The sequence below is a fragment of the Ipomoea nil genome, unplaced genomic scaffold (assembly GCF_001879475.1).
Source record: "Ipomoea nil cultivar Tokyo-kokei standard unplaced genomic scaffold, Asagao_1.1 scaffold0444, whole genome shotgun sequence".
Lineage (NCBI taxonomy): Eukaryota > Viridiplantae > Streptophyta > Magnoliopsida > Solanales > Convolvulaceae > Ipomoea > Ipomoea nil.
Window position 1 is genome coordinate 372823 of NW_017616872.1, and position 18481 is coordinate 391303.

Consider the following 18481-nt stretch of genomic DNA (forward strand, 5'->3'; position numbering starts at 1 on the left):
TATGAATGTACAGTTATGCATTTATAAATACAGAACTCTGCCATTATGAACTTACAATTATGAACATATAGTGATAAAATTATTAACATATACTCGTATTACAAAGTTCTGAAATTTAAAATAAAAAAATAAAAAATAAATAAAAAAATAAAGGTGGAAGAGGGTGCCACTAACGACACCATTACCGTGTCCAGCATGCATGCTGGACACGGGTCCATAGCATAACGATTGCCACACAGCTATATGGACCACAGTACACGCAATAACTATGCGGAAAAAAACATTTTAAAAATGTATGTTGGGCTAGCACGATCCATATTAGTACTGGCCCATGTAAGCCTCTTGGGCTGGGCCGGTTGATATCATCACGTACTAGTTTGTTTATGAATCATTTATTTGTCTACACTAACAATCAAATAAACACTATTAATCCCATAATTTTCAATATTGTAAATTTGTAATTTATAAAGTATAAATTTCAACTTTATAAATAATATACAATTTTTTTTATTACAAAGGAAAAGTGATACCCAAATATACAAACTACACATCCATTGAAGCTCAAACCTAATACCTCCCACGTAGGGGAGCAACGTGATACAAGTGGACTACAAGTCCTTGGTAGAAGATGATAAGTTTGGGCTTCCATTTTGGTGCCAACTTGGCAATCAAACTTTGTAATTTGAGTGTTCCCTTTCTTTCTGATCTAAAATAAATAAATAATGTACAATTTAACAGTTATACAAATATAAGTTAATCTCTCTCCCTGGCTTCTAGGGTTTTCTATCTCTCTCCCTGGCTTCTAGGGTTTTTTTACGCTCTTCACGTCGCTTTACCGTACTCGATCGATCCTATCTGTTGCAATATCTCGTTGCTAGTGTGTGGTTCGTGCTTTGCGGTTGTTTGCTTACGAACTGTTCCGGAAGGTTTTTATCACTGCTGTGTTTTCTTGCTGCTTGCCGTTTTATTTAAACTGGTGTTTGGGCGGTGTATTTGGAGCGGCGCTGTAGTGAATTATGTCGCACTGTCCCGATAATAATACTGCTGGTTTACCTATGAATCAGCACAGTGTGAATGTTCAAGATTTGGCGAAAGGCTATGCTGGGATCACCCTTGATGATGAGGAGGTCGGCGTCCGTTTTGAGGAGGAGGCGGGTGCGGCGGAAGCCGGGGTTTTGGTGCAGCAGTATTGGCAATTCGTTGGTCGTTTTTTGACCGATCGCAGTATTAAATTTGATGTGATGAGGCAGGTTGTGGTGTCTGTGTGGAGACCGTTGATGGGGATACAAGTAGCTGAGGTGCAACCGAATCTATACCTATTCACGTTTTATCATGAAACGGATATGGCTTATGTGTTGGAGAATGGTCCTTGGGCGTTTGAGAATGCCACCCTAATTTGTCAGCCATTGCGACCTGGCGAGCATCCCACTCAGGTAACATTGAACACGTTGGATTATTGGATACAGGTACACGACTTGCCGGTCGGATACCGGACGGATAAGGTTTTGGAGAAAGTGGGTGATTATCTAGGGCTTTTTGTCTGTTTGGATGAAAGAAACTTTGTGAAGCCGTGGACTAAATTCTACAGAGTTAAGGTCACGGTTGAGGTAACGGCACCATTAAAAAGACGAATGAAGATGATTTTACGTGATAATACTTGGACATGGGTGAATTTTCGCTACGAGCGTTTGCATATGTTCTGCTATTTTTGTGGAAAGTTAGGGCATACGGACAAGTTTTGTCTTGATGCTCGGGTGTCTGGTCTTAAATCTGAATTGTATCCATTCAATGCAAGTTTGAAGGCGGGTGGTAATTTACCGGCAAAGGCGGTGGGGGAAAATTGGTTGCAAAAAGGGGAGCAGAGGCATCGTGAGTTAGGGCTTGGTGGTGGGGAAGGGGGGGGCTGTTCGGCTTTCATCTATGCATGGGAACCGTACGGGTGGCGGGGGTTCTTTAGCGCCGGAGGAGGGCCAACATGGTGCGTTGAGGGTGGGGGGGTACGGGTTCTTGGGGTGGGCAGCACTCGGTGGTTTACAGGGGTGGTGTAGGGGGGAAGGGGAAGAGGGTGTTCGGGTAGATCCAAAAAGAAGGAGGGGTGTGGAGAGGGAGGTTGCGAGTGATGTGGTGGTGGAGGAGGGGGTGATGTTGGTTGACTCTGTTACGACTGTTTTGGCGGGACCTGTTGCTCAGGTTCGCCCTTCCCAATGAGTATTCTGAGTTGGAACTGCCGTGAAGCCGGATTTTGTGTTCTTGATGGAGACGATGGTGGATAGGAGTCATGTGGAGAGGCTCCGTGTGAAGATTGGGTTTGAGGGAGGTTTTGGTGTGGATAGTCAGAGACAGAAGGGGGGTATGGGGTTTCTATGGGCGAAGAATAATAGTGCTCGTTTGCTCAAATATTCACAAAATCATATTGACATTGTGGTGTCTCTTCCTAATTGTCATCATTGGAGGCTCACTTGTTATTATGGTTTTGCTCAGAGTACGAGGAGAAGGGAGTCGTGGGATTTCTTACGATCGCTTAAGGATGTATCTGTTCTTCCTTGGGTGGTAATAGGGGATTTCAACGATCTGCTTTTTCAATCTGAGAAGAGGGGTAGACGGCCACATCCTGCTGGTTTGTTGGAGGGTTTTGGAGAGGCGCTCGGGGATTGTGGTTTGACGACTATTCCCATGATCGGATATCCTTACACCTGGAAAAGGGGTAAGGGGACACCGGATTGGGTAGAGGAGCGTCTGGATAGGGCGGTGGGGGATGCAGCCTGGTTGGAGTTTCATGATAGAGCTAGGCTTTATAATATTCAGACCCTAATGTCGGATCATACGGCCCTCTTTCTGGATATTTATGGCTCAGTTTCAACACGGAGACCGCGTAGTTTTCGATTTGAAAATGCGTGGTTGGAAGATGAGGATTGCAGGGGGGTGGTGGAGGATCAGTGGTTGAGCTCGCAGGGTATGGGGTTGCAGGAGAGGTTATGGGCCTGTGGTCAGGGTTTGAAGAAATGGGGAGGGGATCATTTTCATAAATTTGGTTCCAGGATCGATTCTATAAGACGGGATATGAATGCTTTGAGAGGGTGTATGGACCCAGTTTCCTTGGGGCAGTTCAGACAGTTGGATAGTCAGCTAAGTTCCATTCTGTCGCAGGAGGAGACTTTCTGGAAACAGAGGGCCAAACAGCACTGGCTGCAGGGTGCTGATCGTAATACAAAGTTCTTTCATCAGTATGCCACGCACAGGAAAAGGAAGAATTTTGTTATGAAGCTTAGAGATGAGAATGGGACCTGGAAGGAGGGGGCTGGTCTTGTCTCGCTGGTCACGGATTACTACTCAGATTTTTCAGTCCAGTGGTGGGGATGGTGTGTTTCACGTGGATACCCTCACGCCACGCGTCACACGTGCGCAGAATGATGATCTGCTTCGTCCTTTTGAGCCTGAGGAGGTAAAGCACGCCTTGTTTTCCATGGGGAGGGATAAATCGCCAGGACCTGATGGCATGAACCCGGGCTTCTACCAGGCGTTTTGGGATCTTGTGGGTAAGGATGTTACTGATTTTGTGCTTAATTGTTTATCTCAATCTTCCTTCCCTTTAGAATTGAATGATGCAAATATTGTTTTGATCCCAAAGAAGGCAGCCCCTGAATTGGTTGCGGATCTCAGGCCTATTGCTTTATGTAATGTGGTATATAAGGTAATGGCCAAGATGATTGCGAATCGTATGAAACCACTGCTTGATAATATTATTTCGGAGTCACAGAGCGCCTTTCTGCCAGGCAGGCTTATCTCAGACAATATTCTTATTGCGTCTGAGGTTGGGCACTATTTACGAAGAAAACAGTTAGGGCGGGTTGGGTGGGCAGCTCTCAAATTGGATATGGCTAAGGCCTATGACAGGATGGAGTGGTCTTTTGTGGAACGTATGTTGTTGGGACTGGGTTTTGATGAGAAATGGGTTGGACTAATTATGCTCTGTATATGGACAGTCAGGTACAAGGTGCTGGTGAATGGGAAGCCGAGTCAGGAAATAATCCCGTCTAGGGGTTTGAGGCAGGGGGATCCACTCTCTCCGTATCTTTTTATTATATGTGCAGAAGGCTTGTCTCTGTTGTTGCAGGATGCTCAGGCAAAAGGACGAATACATGGTTGTAGGGTGGCTCGTGGGGCTCCACCAATTTCGCATCTCTTCTTTGCGGATGATAGCATGCTCTTCTTTAAGGCAAACATGCAGGAAACTTTGGAGGTGAAGCGTTGTTTAGAGGTTTATGAACAATTTTCAGGCCAATCTGTTAATTTTCATAAATCCAATATTTCTTTTAGCCGCAATACCAGCTTGGGGGACAGGAATGCCATTGCTATGGGGTTAGGTGTTGAGAAAGCTGAGGATTTTGGGAAGTATCTGGGTCTACCTTCAGTTATTGGTAGAAACAGGAGAGTAATTTTTTCATATATTGAGCAAAAACTGAAGCAAAGGTTTGGTTCCTGGAATAAGAGGCTGCTATCGATGGCAAGTAAAGAGGTGTTATTGAAAAGTGTTGCACAGGCGATGCCCACTTACACAATGAGTATCTACCTGTTGCCTACGACTTTATGTGACTCACTGGAAAGATTGATGAATAAATACTGGTGGGGGAAAAGCAATGTGGTAGATGGCATTCACTGGATGGCCTGGGACAAGATGTGTGTTCCTAAAAAGCATGGTGGCATGGGTTTTAAGAGACTGCATGATTTTAATTTAGCCCTTTTGGGGAAGCAAGGATTGAGAATGTTGACATGCCCAGGATCCCTAGTGGCCAGGATATTTAAAGCAAGGTATTTCCCTAATACTACTTTTTTTGAGGCCACACTTGGGGGTAATCCAAGTTATGTTTGGAGGAGTATAATGGCCAGCCAAGATCTTGTTCGAAGTGGTTGCAGGCGAAGGATTGGTAATGGAAGAATGACTAAAGTTTGGGATCACCCCTGGTTGCCCGACCCCCATGATCCGTTTGTCCACTCAGACCAGATCGCTCAACATTCTGATTTAATGGTGACAGATTTGATAAATTCTGACCAAGGAATTTGGAATCAAGATTTAATATCACAAATATTTATTCCTAGAGATGCTGAATTAATTCTACGAACTCCGGTGTGTGTGGAGTTTAATGATGATTGGTTCTGGATGGGTGATATTAGAGGTGCATATTCAGTTAAAAACGGTTATAGGCGGCTTGGGAAAATTAATACTCCATGTGATGCAGTTTGGAATAATATTTGGAAATTACAGGTTCCCCCTAAATGGAGAATTTTCCTATGGAGAGCTATCTCAAATGCTTTGCCAACTATTACTAACCTGGTTAGGAGAAGAGTAGAGATCCCAAATGTTTGCCCTGCTTGTGGGGTGTTTGAAGAGGATGTTATGCACATTTTATGCAATTGTGTTTATGCTAAACGTGTGTGGAATATTTCACAACTCCAAATCCCTAACTTTGGTCATCATGGTTTCATGTAGTGGGTGGAGCTTTGGTTGGGAAACTCAGCAACATCTGCAGGTTTTCTAAAAGATCAGATTTGTGGAATACTCTACGAGATATGGAGAGCTCGAAACAAGGCAGTTTGGGATCTCGTTTTGCCATCTCCTATTCATCTCTGCGCTGCGTTTCAACGTACCTGGGCTGCTTGGACTGCTCACGGCAAGCCGGCCGAAATGATGTCACCACACCCCGCCATGCAGCAACATACGAACACCCCTGCTACCGCGCCGTTACCGCACGATGCGGTCCTTTGCAGCACGGATGCCGGTTTCTACGGATCGCAACATGCCCCAACGTTTGGTTTCTATGTGCGTAACCCGGGAGGAGCTTTTGTAGCAGCAGTAAATGGCCCCCTCTCTTACCCGTATGATCCCCTATTAGCCGAGGCTATGGCGATACGTGAGGCTCTATCATGGCTACAAGATCACAATTTTCAGAACATTGTTATTTTGACGGACTGTGCGGTACTCGTTGACAGTTTTCGGGACGTCAGTTCTTATCGGTCGTATCTTGGCATTATTTTAGATTCATGTCTACGTTTGTTTAATTCTTTCGCTACTTGTTCCATTCAGTTTGTACGTAGAGGCACCAACTTGGTTGCTCATGCTTTAGCAAAACATGTAGGAGCGGTTCATACACGTTCTGTCTGGACGGAATCCCTCCCTCCTTATATTCCTTCTAAGTTAAGTTAATGAAATTATGAAGTTTTTGGTTTAAAAAAAAAAAAAAAAACAGTTATACAAATATAGAATAAAATTAAATAATTATAATTATAATTCAAAAAAAACTTATAATTTAGAGACTGTAACAAATTTTGAATTATTAATTTAAGTACTTTAATAGATGAAAGTGTGGCGAGCTGCCAAATCAGCATTTTTAAAATTTGAGTTAGGCAAAGACGACCCACATTAGTACTAGCCCATGTAGGGCTCTCGACCTGGTGGCTAGGTGACCAAGGTTGTAATTCCGGTTTGGTTTCGGTTCCTCGAATGACCAAACTGGAATCAGAATCTTCAATTAAAGTTTCAGGTTCTAACTGGATTTATAAAAGAATAAAAAATAAATAAATAAATAAATTATGATTTTTAGTTTTTGGTCAATGGTCATGCTATTGGCCAGTAGGCCACTGGCGCTTGCTGGTTTAGAATTTTGAAAATTCAAAGTCGCACGGCTTTAGCTTTTCAAATTTCAACTTCAAATGTGTTTTTTTTTTTGGTTCTGGAACCGAAATCGTTCAGTTTCGAACCGGAATCGTTTGGTTCCGGTTCCGGTTCCAGAATATTACAAACCTTAATCGGAACTTTATTGGTTCCGGTTAGGGCATCCCCAATAGCATGTTTTGGATGGATTTTGGAATAGTAAAAAACTAGGAGCAAAGTTTTAAGCTAATGGGATACCAAAATTTTAAGAAGTTCTTTTTCCTGCAAAACTTGAGATTTTCAGGAGAAAAGGAAGAAAAAAGAAAATGGTTGTCAGCGCAGTTCACGGAAGCTTGGGCCAACATACATACATATTCTGTTTTCTCGAATGAAGCTTGCGAAATTTAAGTTGGCCAACATATATATTCTGTTTTTTTTTTTAAGTTGGCCAGTTTATTTATTTTTTTAAGTTTTTTTTTTTGTTGAATTTTGTTATTAAAATTTCAAGTAATAAAATTATATTTAAAAAAATTGTAAACATTTATAATTTTCAACTTATTTTAAATATAATGAGAAAAAAATTAATTATAATTTTTATAATGTTATTAAATTTATAATTATAATTTTAAAAATAATTATAGATAAAGAAATAATTAAAATATATAAAGTAAAATGGTGGGTCCACAAAAAGTTGTGAAAAAACTTACAACTAATGGGAAGAAGAAATTTTGTGATTGAGTGAGATAGTGGAAGATGAGGTGGGCGTTGGGGCCCACAAAAATCTGGGGTAAAATCCCCAACTATTGAGGATGCCCTTAGGAATCAGAATCGGAACTGTACGGACGATTTCGGTTCCGATTCGATTAGCACAGTGCATGGTTAGGTTCGAACCGTCCGGTTCGAACGAAACCGTGGTCACCCCTACTGGTGGCTGGTACACTTGACATCACCACATACTAGTTTTTTTTTTCTTTTAAATAATCTATGAATAAGGTCTAAATTAGCCACTAAACGTAACCTGAAAGTGCAATTAGGCGACTGAACAGAAAAAAAATACAATTAGGTCACTGAGCACCACAAATGTATGCAATTTCACCAAATAACAGGTTACCATCCATTTCATCAGGTTGCATGCTTACGTGGATGGTGAGTTGGTATTTTTAAATAATGTTTAATAATAAACTTTAAAAATAAAAAATAAAAATAAAAATAAAAAAACCGTTGGGGTAGCCGCCGCCCCCCCCCCCCCCCCCCCCTCTTCCTTCGTCTCCAACCGGAGACGAAGACCATGTCTTTGTCTCCGACCTAGACGAAGACATGTCCTTCATCTCCAACGGAGACTAAAGAAGGGAGGAAGGGGGTGGCGTGAGACAGGTCCTTCGTCTCCCGCCACCCTCTTCCACCCTCATTCGTGGCTAAAAACGAAGGAGGAGGGGAGAAGGGGGTGGTTGGCGACCACCTGACTTTTTTTATTTTATTTTTAAAGTTTATTATTAAAAATTATTTAAAATGTCAACTTACCTTCCACGTAACCAGGCAGCCTAATGAAATGGATGGTGCCATCAGGTGAAATTGTATACATTTGAGTTGTTTAGTGGCCTAATTGCATTTTTTTTTCTTCTTTTTTTGTTCAGTGACCTAATTGCATTTTTAGGTTACATTTAGTGGCCAATTTGAACCTTATTCCAATAAATCTATAAATAGAGAAACTCAGTTGTAAATGTGGGTTACACTTTTGATATCTCAGTTGTTTCCAAATTACAAAAGTATCTCTCTTTCAACTTTTACAAATATTGTCCTTTAATTGCTAAACGCGTTATAAATACAATGTTTTTTTTCTTTGCTATCTAAAACATTAAACTTAGGGTGTGTTTGGTTCGCACATAGGAATCGGAATCGGAATGGGTATCAAATACTTGGTAATGGTAATGGGTTTTGGTGAAAGTATTTAACATGTTTGGTAGTAGGGTGGAATGAGAATGATTACTAATAATAGTGCTTGTTAATGAATAAGGGAATGAAACCCTTATTTTATTTGGGTATGAGTTTTTCAATTGATGGAGTATTCGAAACCCATAGTAGTTTTATAAAAACCTATCAACCAAACAACAACAATCACTTTCATACCCATTTCTATGGGCAAAACCCACCAACCAAGCACACCCTTAGTTTTTATCTAGCATATCAAGATAAAATATAAAATAGATCGGTGGCGATACACACGGATTGTGCTGTTATGCGGAGTAATATTCTTACCACCGATCCGATTTATTCTTATATTGGTTTTGCAACTATGGACTGCAAAAATTTGATGGTCTTTTGATTTTTGTTCGCTTTTTTTCGTCCCTAGAACATCTTATGTTTTTACTCACACTTTAGCAAAATCTTGTCATATCTCTCGACAGGATTACTCTTTATAATGGGATATTGTCCTGCCTGACTCTATTATGAAGTTTTTAAATTAATATATGCTCGTTTTTCTTTTAAAACAAAATAAACAAAATTTTGTAACTAATTAATAAAAAGTGTGATTTCAACACACAAATAAAATGTTGTATCTTTTTAGGTATGTTAATTTATTCACCAATTAATTTTATAAAATATTTTAAAATCCAATTACCTGCCAAGCACTTTGTGCTCAGATGACATGTAGTGACATCTTCCATGTGGGAGGTCATGAGATTGAGTCTCAGTGGAGGCGTTGTTGGCTCCGTAAGAAAGTATGTTTAAACAGAAAATATGTTTAAACAGATACTACAATGTAATAGAATAAGTAGCATTAAAAAAAATAAAAAACTCCAATCACCTAAATAACTTAACAATTTTGTGCTTTCAATTTTTGATTTTCTATCTTTAATTTCACTTTTTAAATAGATATATCAAATAGAGTTGAATGTTTCAAAGAACCCACATTTACAAATGGAGAAAGGTCCACCAAGTGTCCAAGTCTTTGCCGTCTTGCACACTCCCCTTTAGTCCGTATGTAGATAAAAACATATATCATATTTTATTATGAAAATGAAATTATAATATGAGACTGACTTTTTTTGTTGTTCGCACACGCCGGTCATTTTTCCTAGTCAAATCGTGGGACCCGCAACTTGGAAAACCTTAACCTCCATGTCACGCAAGTCGCAACTGTCCAGTCAAACATAAAACTTAATTTCCACGAGCCACGTCATAATTGCCAACTTAGTCCTTACTTAAAACTAATAAATGATAGTTACTCTCTATTTTTTGGGTCTCATTTAATGAGGGTAAATATACTTGTCCATCAGGGGGCGTTTGGTTCACGGAATCTTGGATTACCCCAGGTAATAGGATTACCTCCGAGAAGGTAATGTGAGATTTTGGAAATGTAAGATTACCTTGTGTGTTTGGTTTGGATGGTGTAATATAATATTACCTTGTTTGGTTCATGGTTATATTTTAGATTATATGGATCAATTTACAATAATGCCCTCAATAATATATATATATATATATATATATATATATATATATATATATATATATATATATATATATATTATGTGTGTATTTATTTATATCTATGAATGTATATCAAAGCTTAAACATTAAAAAAACTAAATATATAAATATACACATATGTATATTTGATTATATAAACATATATTATTATTATTATTATTATTATTATTATTATTATTATTATTATTATTATTATTATTATTATTATTATTATTATATAAGGATTAGTTAACTAGGGCAAAGTTGGAATAATTCAAGGTAATCTAAGATTACCTAAAAAAATGGGGGTAATCACATTACCTTGAAACATTACCGCCACATCAGCTTTGATATAATATAACATTACCTGGTAATCTCATAACTTGAACCAAACAAGGTAATATAACATTACCAGACTCAGATTACCTAGGTAATCTAAGATGACCTGAACCAAACACCCCCTCATAGTTAAAAAGTACAAAATATTAGATTTTACACTTTTCTTCTCATAATTGAAACCTTCTAAACAAATTTATTAATTGATCAGATGACTAAATTTAAAAATAAAATAATAATAATGAAACAGCGAATTAGGACTAACAACAATATAAAGAAATCAATCTAAATGGCTGTTATATTGAGCTTATTTTTTTTGTTTTTTTGGTATAAAATTGTACATATGACATTGAATGATATTTTTATTTTAACCAAAAATTAGAATACAATAAAAATAAATAGTCGTATTTTAACATTTTTTTTTACCTATAATTATACTTATATAATTATATTCTAGTAACTTTCTCAATGCAAACATGCGGAAGATGCCAAAAAAAAAAAAAAAAAAAAAAAAAAAAAAAAAAAAAAAAACACACTTATGAAAAGTAATCAAACACATATTAATTATTTAAGCATGTGTATTACACAAAAAGTTATATATATTCCTTCATTAATTGCTCTAAGTTTACTACCTACCATTATTCTTATATTGTGCATATATGAAAAGGGAGCTGTTGTTCAATTCAACCTTCAAAACGTAGAGGCCGGGGTAAAAGATTTCAAACTTAAGGGGCGTTTAGTTCAAACATTGAAATCAGAATGATAATTAAAATTAAATATTTTGTAATGATAATCAAAATAGAAGAATTCACTTTGTTGGGTGGTAAATATGAATTAAAATAATAAATAAATAATTAATTAATTAAAAATATTTCTAAGTGTTTCATTCTTTTGAAAATATCTCGTTAGTTTTAATTTTTTTACCCCCACTAAAGAAGATTTCTGAATTCGTTCCTGGATCAGATGATTTTTTATTTTTATTTTTTAATGTACCTACCATGATCTATTGTTGGAAATTTCCACAATTAATAAAAAAAATTTGAAAAAGTTCAGTTCAAATTAAAAGTCAACGGAAAATTCAAAATGTGCAAAACATAGGGCACGTTTACTAACTCGAAACTGTTTTCTGTTTCTAATTTTTCAATATTTGCTCTCTGTTTTTCATTTTCTGTTTTCTGTTTAAAAAAAAACTTACTAACACTTATTTTTTCAATTTTTGTTAGATTAACGCTATAAAATTAACACAAATTTAATTTTGAGTGATTTTTAAACTTTATATTTAAAATATTTTAAAATATATTTGGTTTAAATAGAATACATATAATTTTTACTTTTAAATCCAATATATGTAAGTTTTTTACCTTTGATATCTGAATCAAATATATATCGATATATAACATAACTAAAAATATATACGAACCAATAACCTATTAAGTACAGTTCACGTAAAATTTAGTTTAGATAATATTAATATTTTTAAGCTAATATTTAAAATAATTTTGGATGTATTCATTTGAGTGACATGTATATAAATATATAATTTTTACTTTTAATTCTAATATAATAATATATGTGAAATTTCAATATCCGATATCTGGACCAACATTGTATTACGATATAACATAACTAAACATATACGAACCAATAATCAATTAAGTTCAATCAAAATATAAAACTGAATTGGTATAGAGATCAATTTTTAATTTTGGTACTGTGAATAATGTCGAACTTTAAGTATAAGTAAATAAGTTATGTTTAAATAAGTAATGCAAGTAGAAACGATAGAAGATGATGATAAGTAAAAGAAAATGATAATAAATGTAATAATAGTAATGAATAAATATGGAAGTAGCTAGATAATGGTGAGAATGTGGTTATAGTGACATATAGCCAAATAAATGATTCAGTTTTCCATTTAAAAAACAAGTTTTAATAGTTGAATACTGGAAAAATTGTATCCTTTTTTCAAAATGAAAAATTGTGCTGGTAAACATGTTCTTTGTTTTCTGTTCTCCAATTTTTCAGTGTTCTAGAAAACTGGAGAAAATTTCCAATTAGTAAACGACCCCATAATTTTTTTAAAACCAATTTGCTCCTTCCCAAATGTGATAAGAGATTTGAATTATCAATTCCCCGGGATACAATAGATTACACCAATATATTTTTTTTGAAGAGAACAATATATTTAAACACCCAAATATATTGTTTTCTACAAACTTGAACAAAGTGAATACTTCGAGATTAAAATCAGAAGTGTGGTCAGAGAACAATAAGAAAAGAGAGTTTTAAGGGAGAGAAAATTTGTGTTCTTTGTTGGAAATTTATATAGTAATGGAAATTAAAGTTTCAGATGTATTACCATGAAAAGCTTAAATAATATTTGGAGTTTGGAGTTATAAATATTATTTTAGTTTGGTAGAAATTAAAGTAAAATGGGAAATATGTTTTCGTATGGTTGAAACCGAAAGTTCTCAAATTGATTCGGGTTTGATAATTGCATTGCTTAACGAGTAGATGTTCTTTCGTTCTCTTTGTTGGATACACGAAACTTTAGATTAGTGTAAAGCATGCATTGTATTCGACCAAATGAAACCTCTAGATTTCACTTTCGGCTATATGAAGTTTCGGCAATTTGGCATCTTTCGGCCAAGTGAAGATAACGAAAGTGAATATCAATGTTGGTTTAATATGTGATGCATGCATGTCAATATCAATGTTAATATATATATATATATATATATATATATATATATATTATGTTAATTATATATATATATATATATATATATATATATATATATATTATGTTAATTTACTTTGCATGTTAACATGCAATGTATAATAAATGTATATATTTTACTTTGTTATTTTGTATGCAGTACATGAATGTATGAAGGTTCATATCTTATGGAAATATATATGGTTCAATTATTTTCCCATGTTTGATATATCAGATAAGATATATCTTATGGAAGTTAAGTTTTAAATTTGAATAATTAACTTCCAGGTAATTTCTCCAAACTGCTTTGTATGCATCTATAAATATTTGGAGAAATGTCTGAAAAGATACCTGCAATAAACTTGCATTAAACTGAAATATTTCACAACACTGCATTTCAACAGGAAGTTCTTAAACAAAGCAACTTAAGAACTTCATCATCTTCTTGTATCCCATAAGATTAAATCTTGAACCTTGTTGCTTTATATAAGGGAGATTTAAAGCTTATAAGAAAGTGATCACACGCCTGAAGATCCTGTTTCATCACTTCCCTATCATCAACACTCCATTTCTCTAACATTCTTGGTGATACTAAAATTGTACAAAACATTTTGCCCAATACAATGTATTTAAAATTAATTTCATAACTCCCCATTTGCCCTATCCAATCCAATTTTTTTCAACACAAAAATGTATGATTTGATAATTAATTTCTTATTCACCAATTATCTATTTTGAAAGTATAATATGTCAAATTAAACCTCTTATTTAAGAGAACTCAAATTTACTTTAACCCAATCCAAATCAAATGTGAATTCCACTAAACCACAAAACAACAACTTTAAATGCCATTTGAAGTCAAAATTTTTAAAACGTATCATTGGCTCTATTTGGCACGCCTAGCTAAAAAATTAACTGAAATGCTAGTAGCTAATAAGCTAAGTAATTGAAATTAAAATGTTTGGTATAATTAATTGTTGAATTAGCTTATAAGTGTAAAATGGCATAAAAGATAAACTAAGATATGATGATTTTGATTAACGAAGGATAAATAGTGTTATTTTTGTAAATAAAAGTAAAAAAAATAATAATTAAAAAGTCAAGAGTTCTTTTTGAACATTACGTTTTAAAATAAGCTACTCCATATTATCTTAAACTTTCTACCAAACAGGGTTATAAACTCTAAAATAAATTTTATCGAATATACCTAAAAGGAGTGTATGCGTGCCAAAAGGGACTAACAAGTGAATTTCCCAAAGTCGAGTCTTCCGTTTACCGGGCTGTTCCACACATAGGAACAACTGAAGTCCAGTCAACCTTTCCCCACCCCCTCTCCCTTCCAACGCGTTTTTTTTTCCAATATTTCTCTTTGCCTCATTTCTCAATTCCAACATTCCATTCTCCCTACCTCACTTCCTCTGTATATCGCAATTCCCAAAGCAAATATGTCATACACATATCACCTTTTATCCTGAAATCACCAATACTGAGGGCTTTTGGTTTTGCTTGGAAAGTAATCAACTCCCATAGCCATAGCCCATAGCCAGCCAACATGGCTAGAAGGTATGCCCACATAATCTCTACAATCTTTTCTTCCTTGTGCTTCTGTTTCTTCCTCCCAACTGTGTATTCTGAGCTGCCTCAGGATCAGAAAAACATCATGGTTAGCCTCTATGATATGATTCACGACAATACGGGTACTTCTTTTGCATGGAATGGGACGAACAGAGGTTCGGACCCATGTTCATGGAAGGGAGTTTCTTGCTCTCCAAATAATTCTTCCATAACCAATATTACCCTTCATTTGTTTTTCATTTCTAATTCTGATACTCTGCCCCTTCTTTGCGGGATCAAAAGTCTCGAGTCTCTTGATGTGTCTGGCAACCAGTTGAGCTCCATTCCGGGTGGGTTCATCACTGGTTGTGGGGGGATTAGTGGGTTGAAAGTGTTGAATTTTAGTAGCAATTCGTTGGAGGGCCCTTTGCCTATCTTTAGTGGGTTTGGTGTGTTAGAGTCCCTGGACCTGTCTGTGAATTCTCTATCTGGGAATATTGATCTCCAATTGGATAGCTTGAGTTCACTCAAGAATTTGGACCTCAGCTTCAATAAATTTGGTGGGCATATTCCAACCAGTCTGGGAAAATCCAATGCTTTGGTGGAGCTTCAGCTCTCTGATAATAGCTTTGATGGTGAAATCCCTTCTCAGATTGTGAAATATAAGAATTTGAGTTTGATTGACCTTAGTCTTAATCACCTCTCTGGCTCAATCCCTGAAAGCTTGGGAAATCTCTCTAGCTTGAAAATTCTGATCCTGTCAGCTAATAGGTTGAGTGGTACCATTCCAAAAACTCTTGGGAATATCACAACCTTGTCGCGATTCGCCGCGAATCAGAATGGTTTTGTTGGAAATGTTCCAGCTGGTATTACTACCTACCTCAATAATTTAGACCTTAGTTATAATAATTTGAGTGGAACGATCCCTTGGGGCCTCTTATCTCCATCAAATTTGCAGTATGTGGATTTGTCTAACAATAGGCTGGAAGGTTCAATACCTGCAAATATGGGATCAACTCTTGTTAGGCTAAGATTGGGAAGCAATAGTCTATCTAGGCCTATCCCACCTATACCCTTTCAAAGCCTTCAGAATCTGACCTACTTGGAGTTGGAAAACAATCAATTGAATGGAAGCATACCTCTGGAGCTGCTTTCCTGCAAAAATTTGGCTCTTTTGAATCTTGCCCACAATAATCTGGTTGGTCCTTTGCCTGCAGAGATAGGGAGCCTTATCAATCTTCAGGTTCTGAAGCTCGAAATGAACGGTTTTGTTGGAGGGATCCCTGATAGCATCTCCAAGGTTAACAAATTGCAGAGGCTTAATATGAGCTGGAATTCCCTTACTGGTATAATACCAGATTCAATATCTACCTTGCATACCCTTACAAACTTGGACTTGAGAGAGAATGGTCTCAATGGTTCAATACCAAATTCGATTGGTAACTTAAACCTTCTGTTGGAACTCCAACTAGGAAACAACCATCTTAGTGGGTTAATTCCAGAAATGCCAATGCAGTTGCAAATCGCACTAAACCTCAGTCACAATCTCTTCACCGGACCGATTCCAACCACTCTCACTAGGCTCACTGCATTGGAGGTTTTAGACCTTTCTAATAACACGTTTTCGGGTCAGATTCCAGAATCAATGACACGGATGAGCGGCTTGACACGTCTAATACTGGCAAACAATCACCTTTCTGGTGTTGTTCCCGCATTTCCAAAGTACGTGGAGCTTGGTCTAGAAGGAAACCGCCAGCTGATTTTTCCTCCCCCGCCTTCTCCTCCTCAGAACGCTCGAGCTGTATCAGGGAAGAAGAAATTATCAGTGGCTGTCGTGATTGTTATAGCAGTTGCAGTTGCTGCTGTTGCTGTTGGGCTGTTTACTTGCATAGCTTTATCAATCTCGAAACGATTTTATAGGGTCGATGATGAGCACTTGCACTCTAGAGATGATGTTTCTCAGCAGCAAGTAATCCAAGGAAATCTGTTGACAGCAAATGGCATCCACAGATCCAGTATTGACTTCAAGAAGGCCATGGAAGCAGTGGGCGAAAGCTCAAACGTTATCTTGAAGACAAGGTTCTCGACGTATTATAAAGCAGTCATGCCCTCGGGTGGGAGCTATTTTGTCAAGAGGCTTAACTGGAGTGATAAAATATTCCAATTAGGGAACCATGAAAGGTTCGGGGGAGAGCTCGAGCATCTCGGGAAGCTAAGTAACTCGAACGTCATGATCCCTTTAGCCTATGTCTTGGCTGCTGATAGTGCCTATCTTTTTTATGACTTTGCTCCTGCTGGAACCCTTTATGATGTTCTTCATGGTAGTGCCGAGACTACCCTGGATTGGGCAAGCCGTTACAGCATAGCAATCGGAGTGGCTCAGGGTTTGGCTTTCCTGCACAGCATCAACTCCAGTCCAATCCTCCTCCTCGACCTCTCCAGCAAAAGCATTATGCTCAAGTCCTTGAACGAGCCCCAGCTTGGAGATATCGAGCTTTGCAAGCTGATTGACCCTTCGAAGAGCACAGGCAATCTTTCCACTGTTGCTGGATCTGTGGGTTACATCCCTCCAGGTATGATAACCCCCCAAAAAATGGTCTTTTCTTGCAAAATTCTATACAATTTGTGGAAACTAAAAGAAAATGTTGGTTGGTATTGTGTGTTGCAGAGTATGCTTACACGATGAGGGTTACGGTGGCTGGGAATGTGTACAGTTTCGGGGTCGTTCTGTTGGAATTGCTGACGGGGAAGGCGGCTGTGAGTCAGGGAACGGAGTTAGCAAAGTGGGTACTAAGCAACTCGGCTCAGCAAAACAAATGGGATCACATTCTTGATTTTGGTGTGAGCAAAACATCTGTAGCTGTTAGGAGGCAGATGTTATCTGTCATGAAGGTTGCTCTGGCTTGTGTTAGCGTCTCGCCCGAGGGAAGGCCGAAGATGAAGAGTGTGTTGAGGATGCTCCTTAATGCAAGGTGAAATGGAACTGGATGGGAATTTCATACATATATACCTGTCTGTAGCTGAATTCAAGAACTTCAGCTCAGTCTTTTTGCTGCTTTATAGTAGTATCTTTCCCATTTTCCATTTTCTTCTTTTGTATATATAGTATGGAAGAGTTTTGAAATTGGTTTTCAGATTTGGAGATTTGTCTATCAAAACTCTGGCCCTTTTTTTATGCATAGTTCTTGTATTCTGCTTACATGAAAAATTATAAAATGAGTAATAAAAAAGCAGCATAGCAGTAGCAGAAGAACATAGAATTAACTAAAAAGTATTCATGCCTACAAAAATTGTATGAGGGGCAAATACCAATTTTGATCCCAAGAGTATTAGCAAAATGACAATTTTGGTCCACATGTTTAATTCCTATCAATTTTTCATTCACGACTATTATTTTATTGTCGAAATTCATCACGCCATCCACCCATCAATTCCCGGCATTTGGCCCTATCTACTAACCCATTGAGTCACTGTGATTTACATCCTCCCACATGCTCTGTCGGGTCAAAGTGTGGGGGCCCTTAGGGTTGGGGATTCAGCCTTTTGGGGTAAGAATATGAAATTATAAGGGTGTTTTTGTCCTTTCATAATTAATATTTTAATTTGAACATGAATAAAGATATTTAAGCCCTATGATCCCAATTCATCATTCTCCTCGTCATCCTTCTTAAATAAATAAGAAGGAGAAGAAGGACGAGGGGGAGAACGGCAAATTGGGATCTTAGAGCTTAAATCCCTTTATTCATGTTCAA

General features: G+C 37.1%; 2 protein-coding genes across 2 annotated transcripts; both read left to right on the top strand.

Moving 5' to 3' along the window:
* Positions 1–3463: 3463 nt before the first annotated feature.
* Positions 3464–6202, top strand: LOC109172888. The gene is made up of 3 exons (XM_019322131.1): positions 3464–5392; positions 5489–5974; positions 6083–6202. The coding sequence occupies exons 1-3, from the start codon at positions 3464–3466 to the stop codon at positions 6200–6202; spliced, it is 2535 nt and encodes an 844-aa protein (XP_019177676.1).
* An 8297-nt stretch (positions 6203–14499) lies between these two features.
* LOC109172909 (leucine-rich repeat receptor-like tyrosine-protein kinase PXC3) lies at positions 14500–17962 on the top strand. Its single transcript, XM_019322160.1, has 2 exons — positions 14500–17302; positions 17398–17962. The coding sequence occupies exons 1-2, from the start codon at positions 14728–14730 to the stop codon at positions 17703–17705; spliced, it is 2883 nt and encodes a 960-aa protein (XP_019177705.1). The 5' UTR covers positions 14500–14727; the 3' UTR covers positions 17706–17962.
* Positions 17963–18481: the final 519 nt, after the last annotated feature.

Bases quoted from the DNA above. Each gene is read 5' to 3' on its own strand.
- LOC109172888 (XM_019322131.1), top strand. From the start codon at position 3,464: ATGGGGAGGGATAAATCGCCAGGACCTGATGGCATGAACCCGGGCTTC. The intron at 5,393-5,488 runs GTTATGCACATT...GGTTTCATGTAG, and splicing joins GTGGGGTGTTTGAAGAGGAT to TGGGTGGAGCTTTGGTTGGG. The intron at 5,975-6,082 runs GTACTCGTTGAC...TGTTCCATTCAG, and splicing joins TTATTTTGACGGACTGTGCG to TTTGTACGTAGAGGCACCAA.
- LOC109172909 (XM_019322160.1), top strand. From the start codon at position 14,728: ATGGCTAGAAGGTATGCCCACATAATCTCTACAATCTTTTCTTCCTTG. The intron at 17,303-17,397 runs GTATGATAACCC...TGTGTGTTGCAG, and splicing joins TGTGGGTTACATCCCTCCAG to AGTATGCTTACACGATGAGG.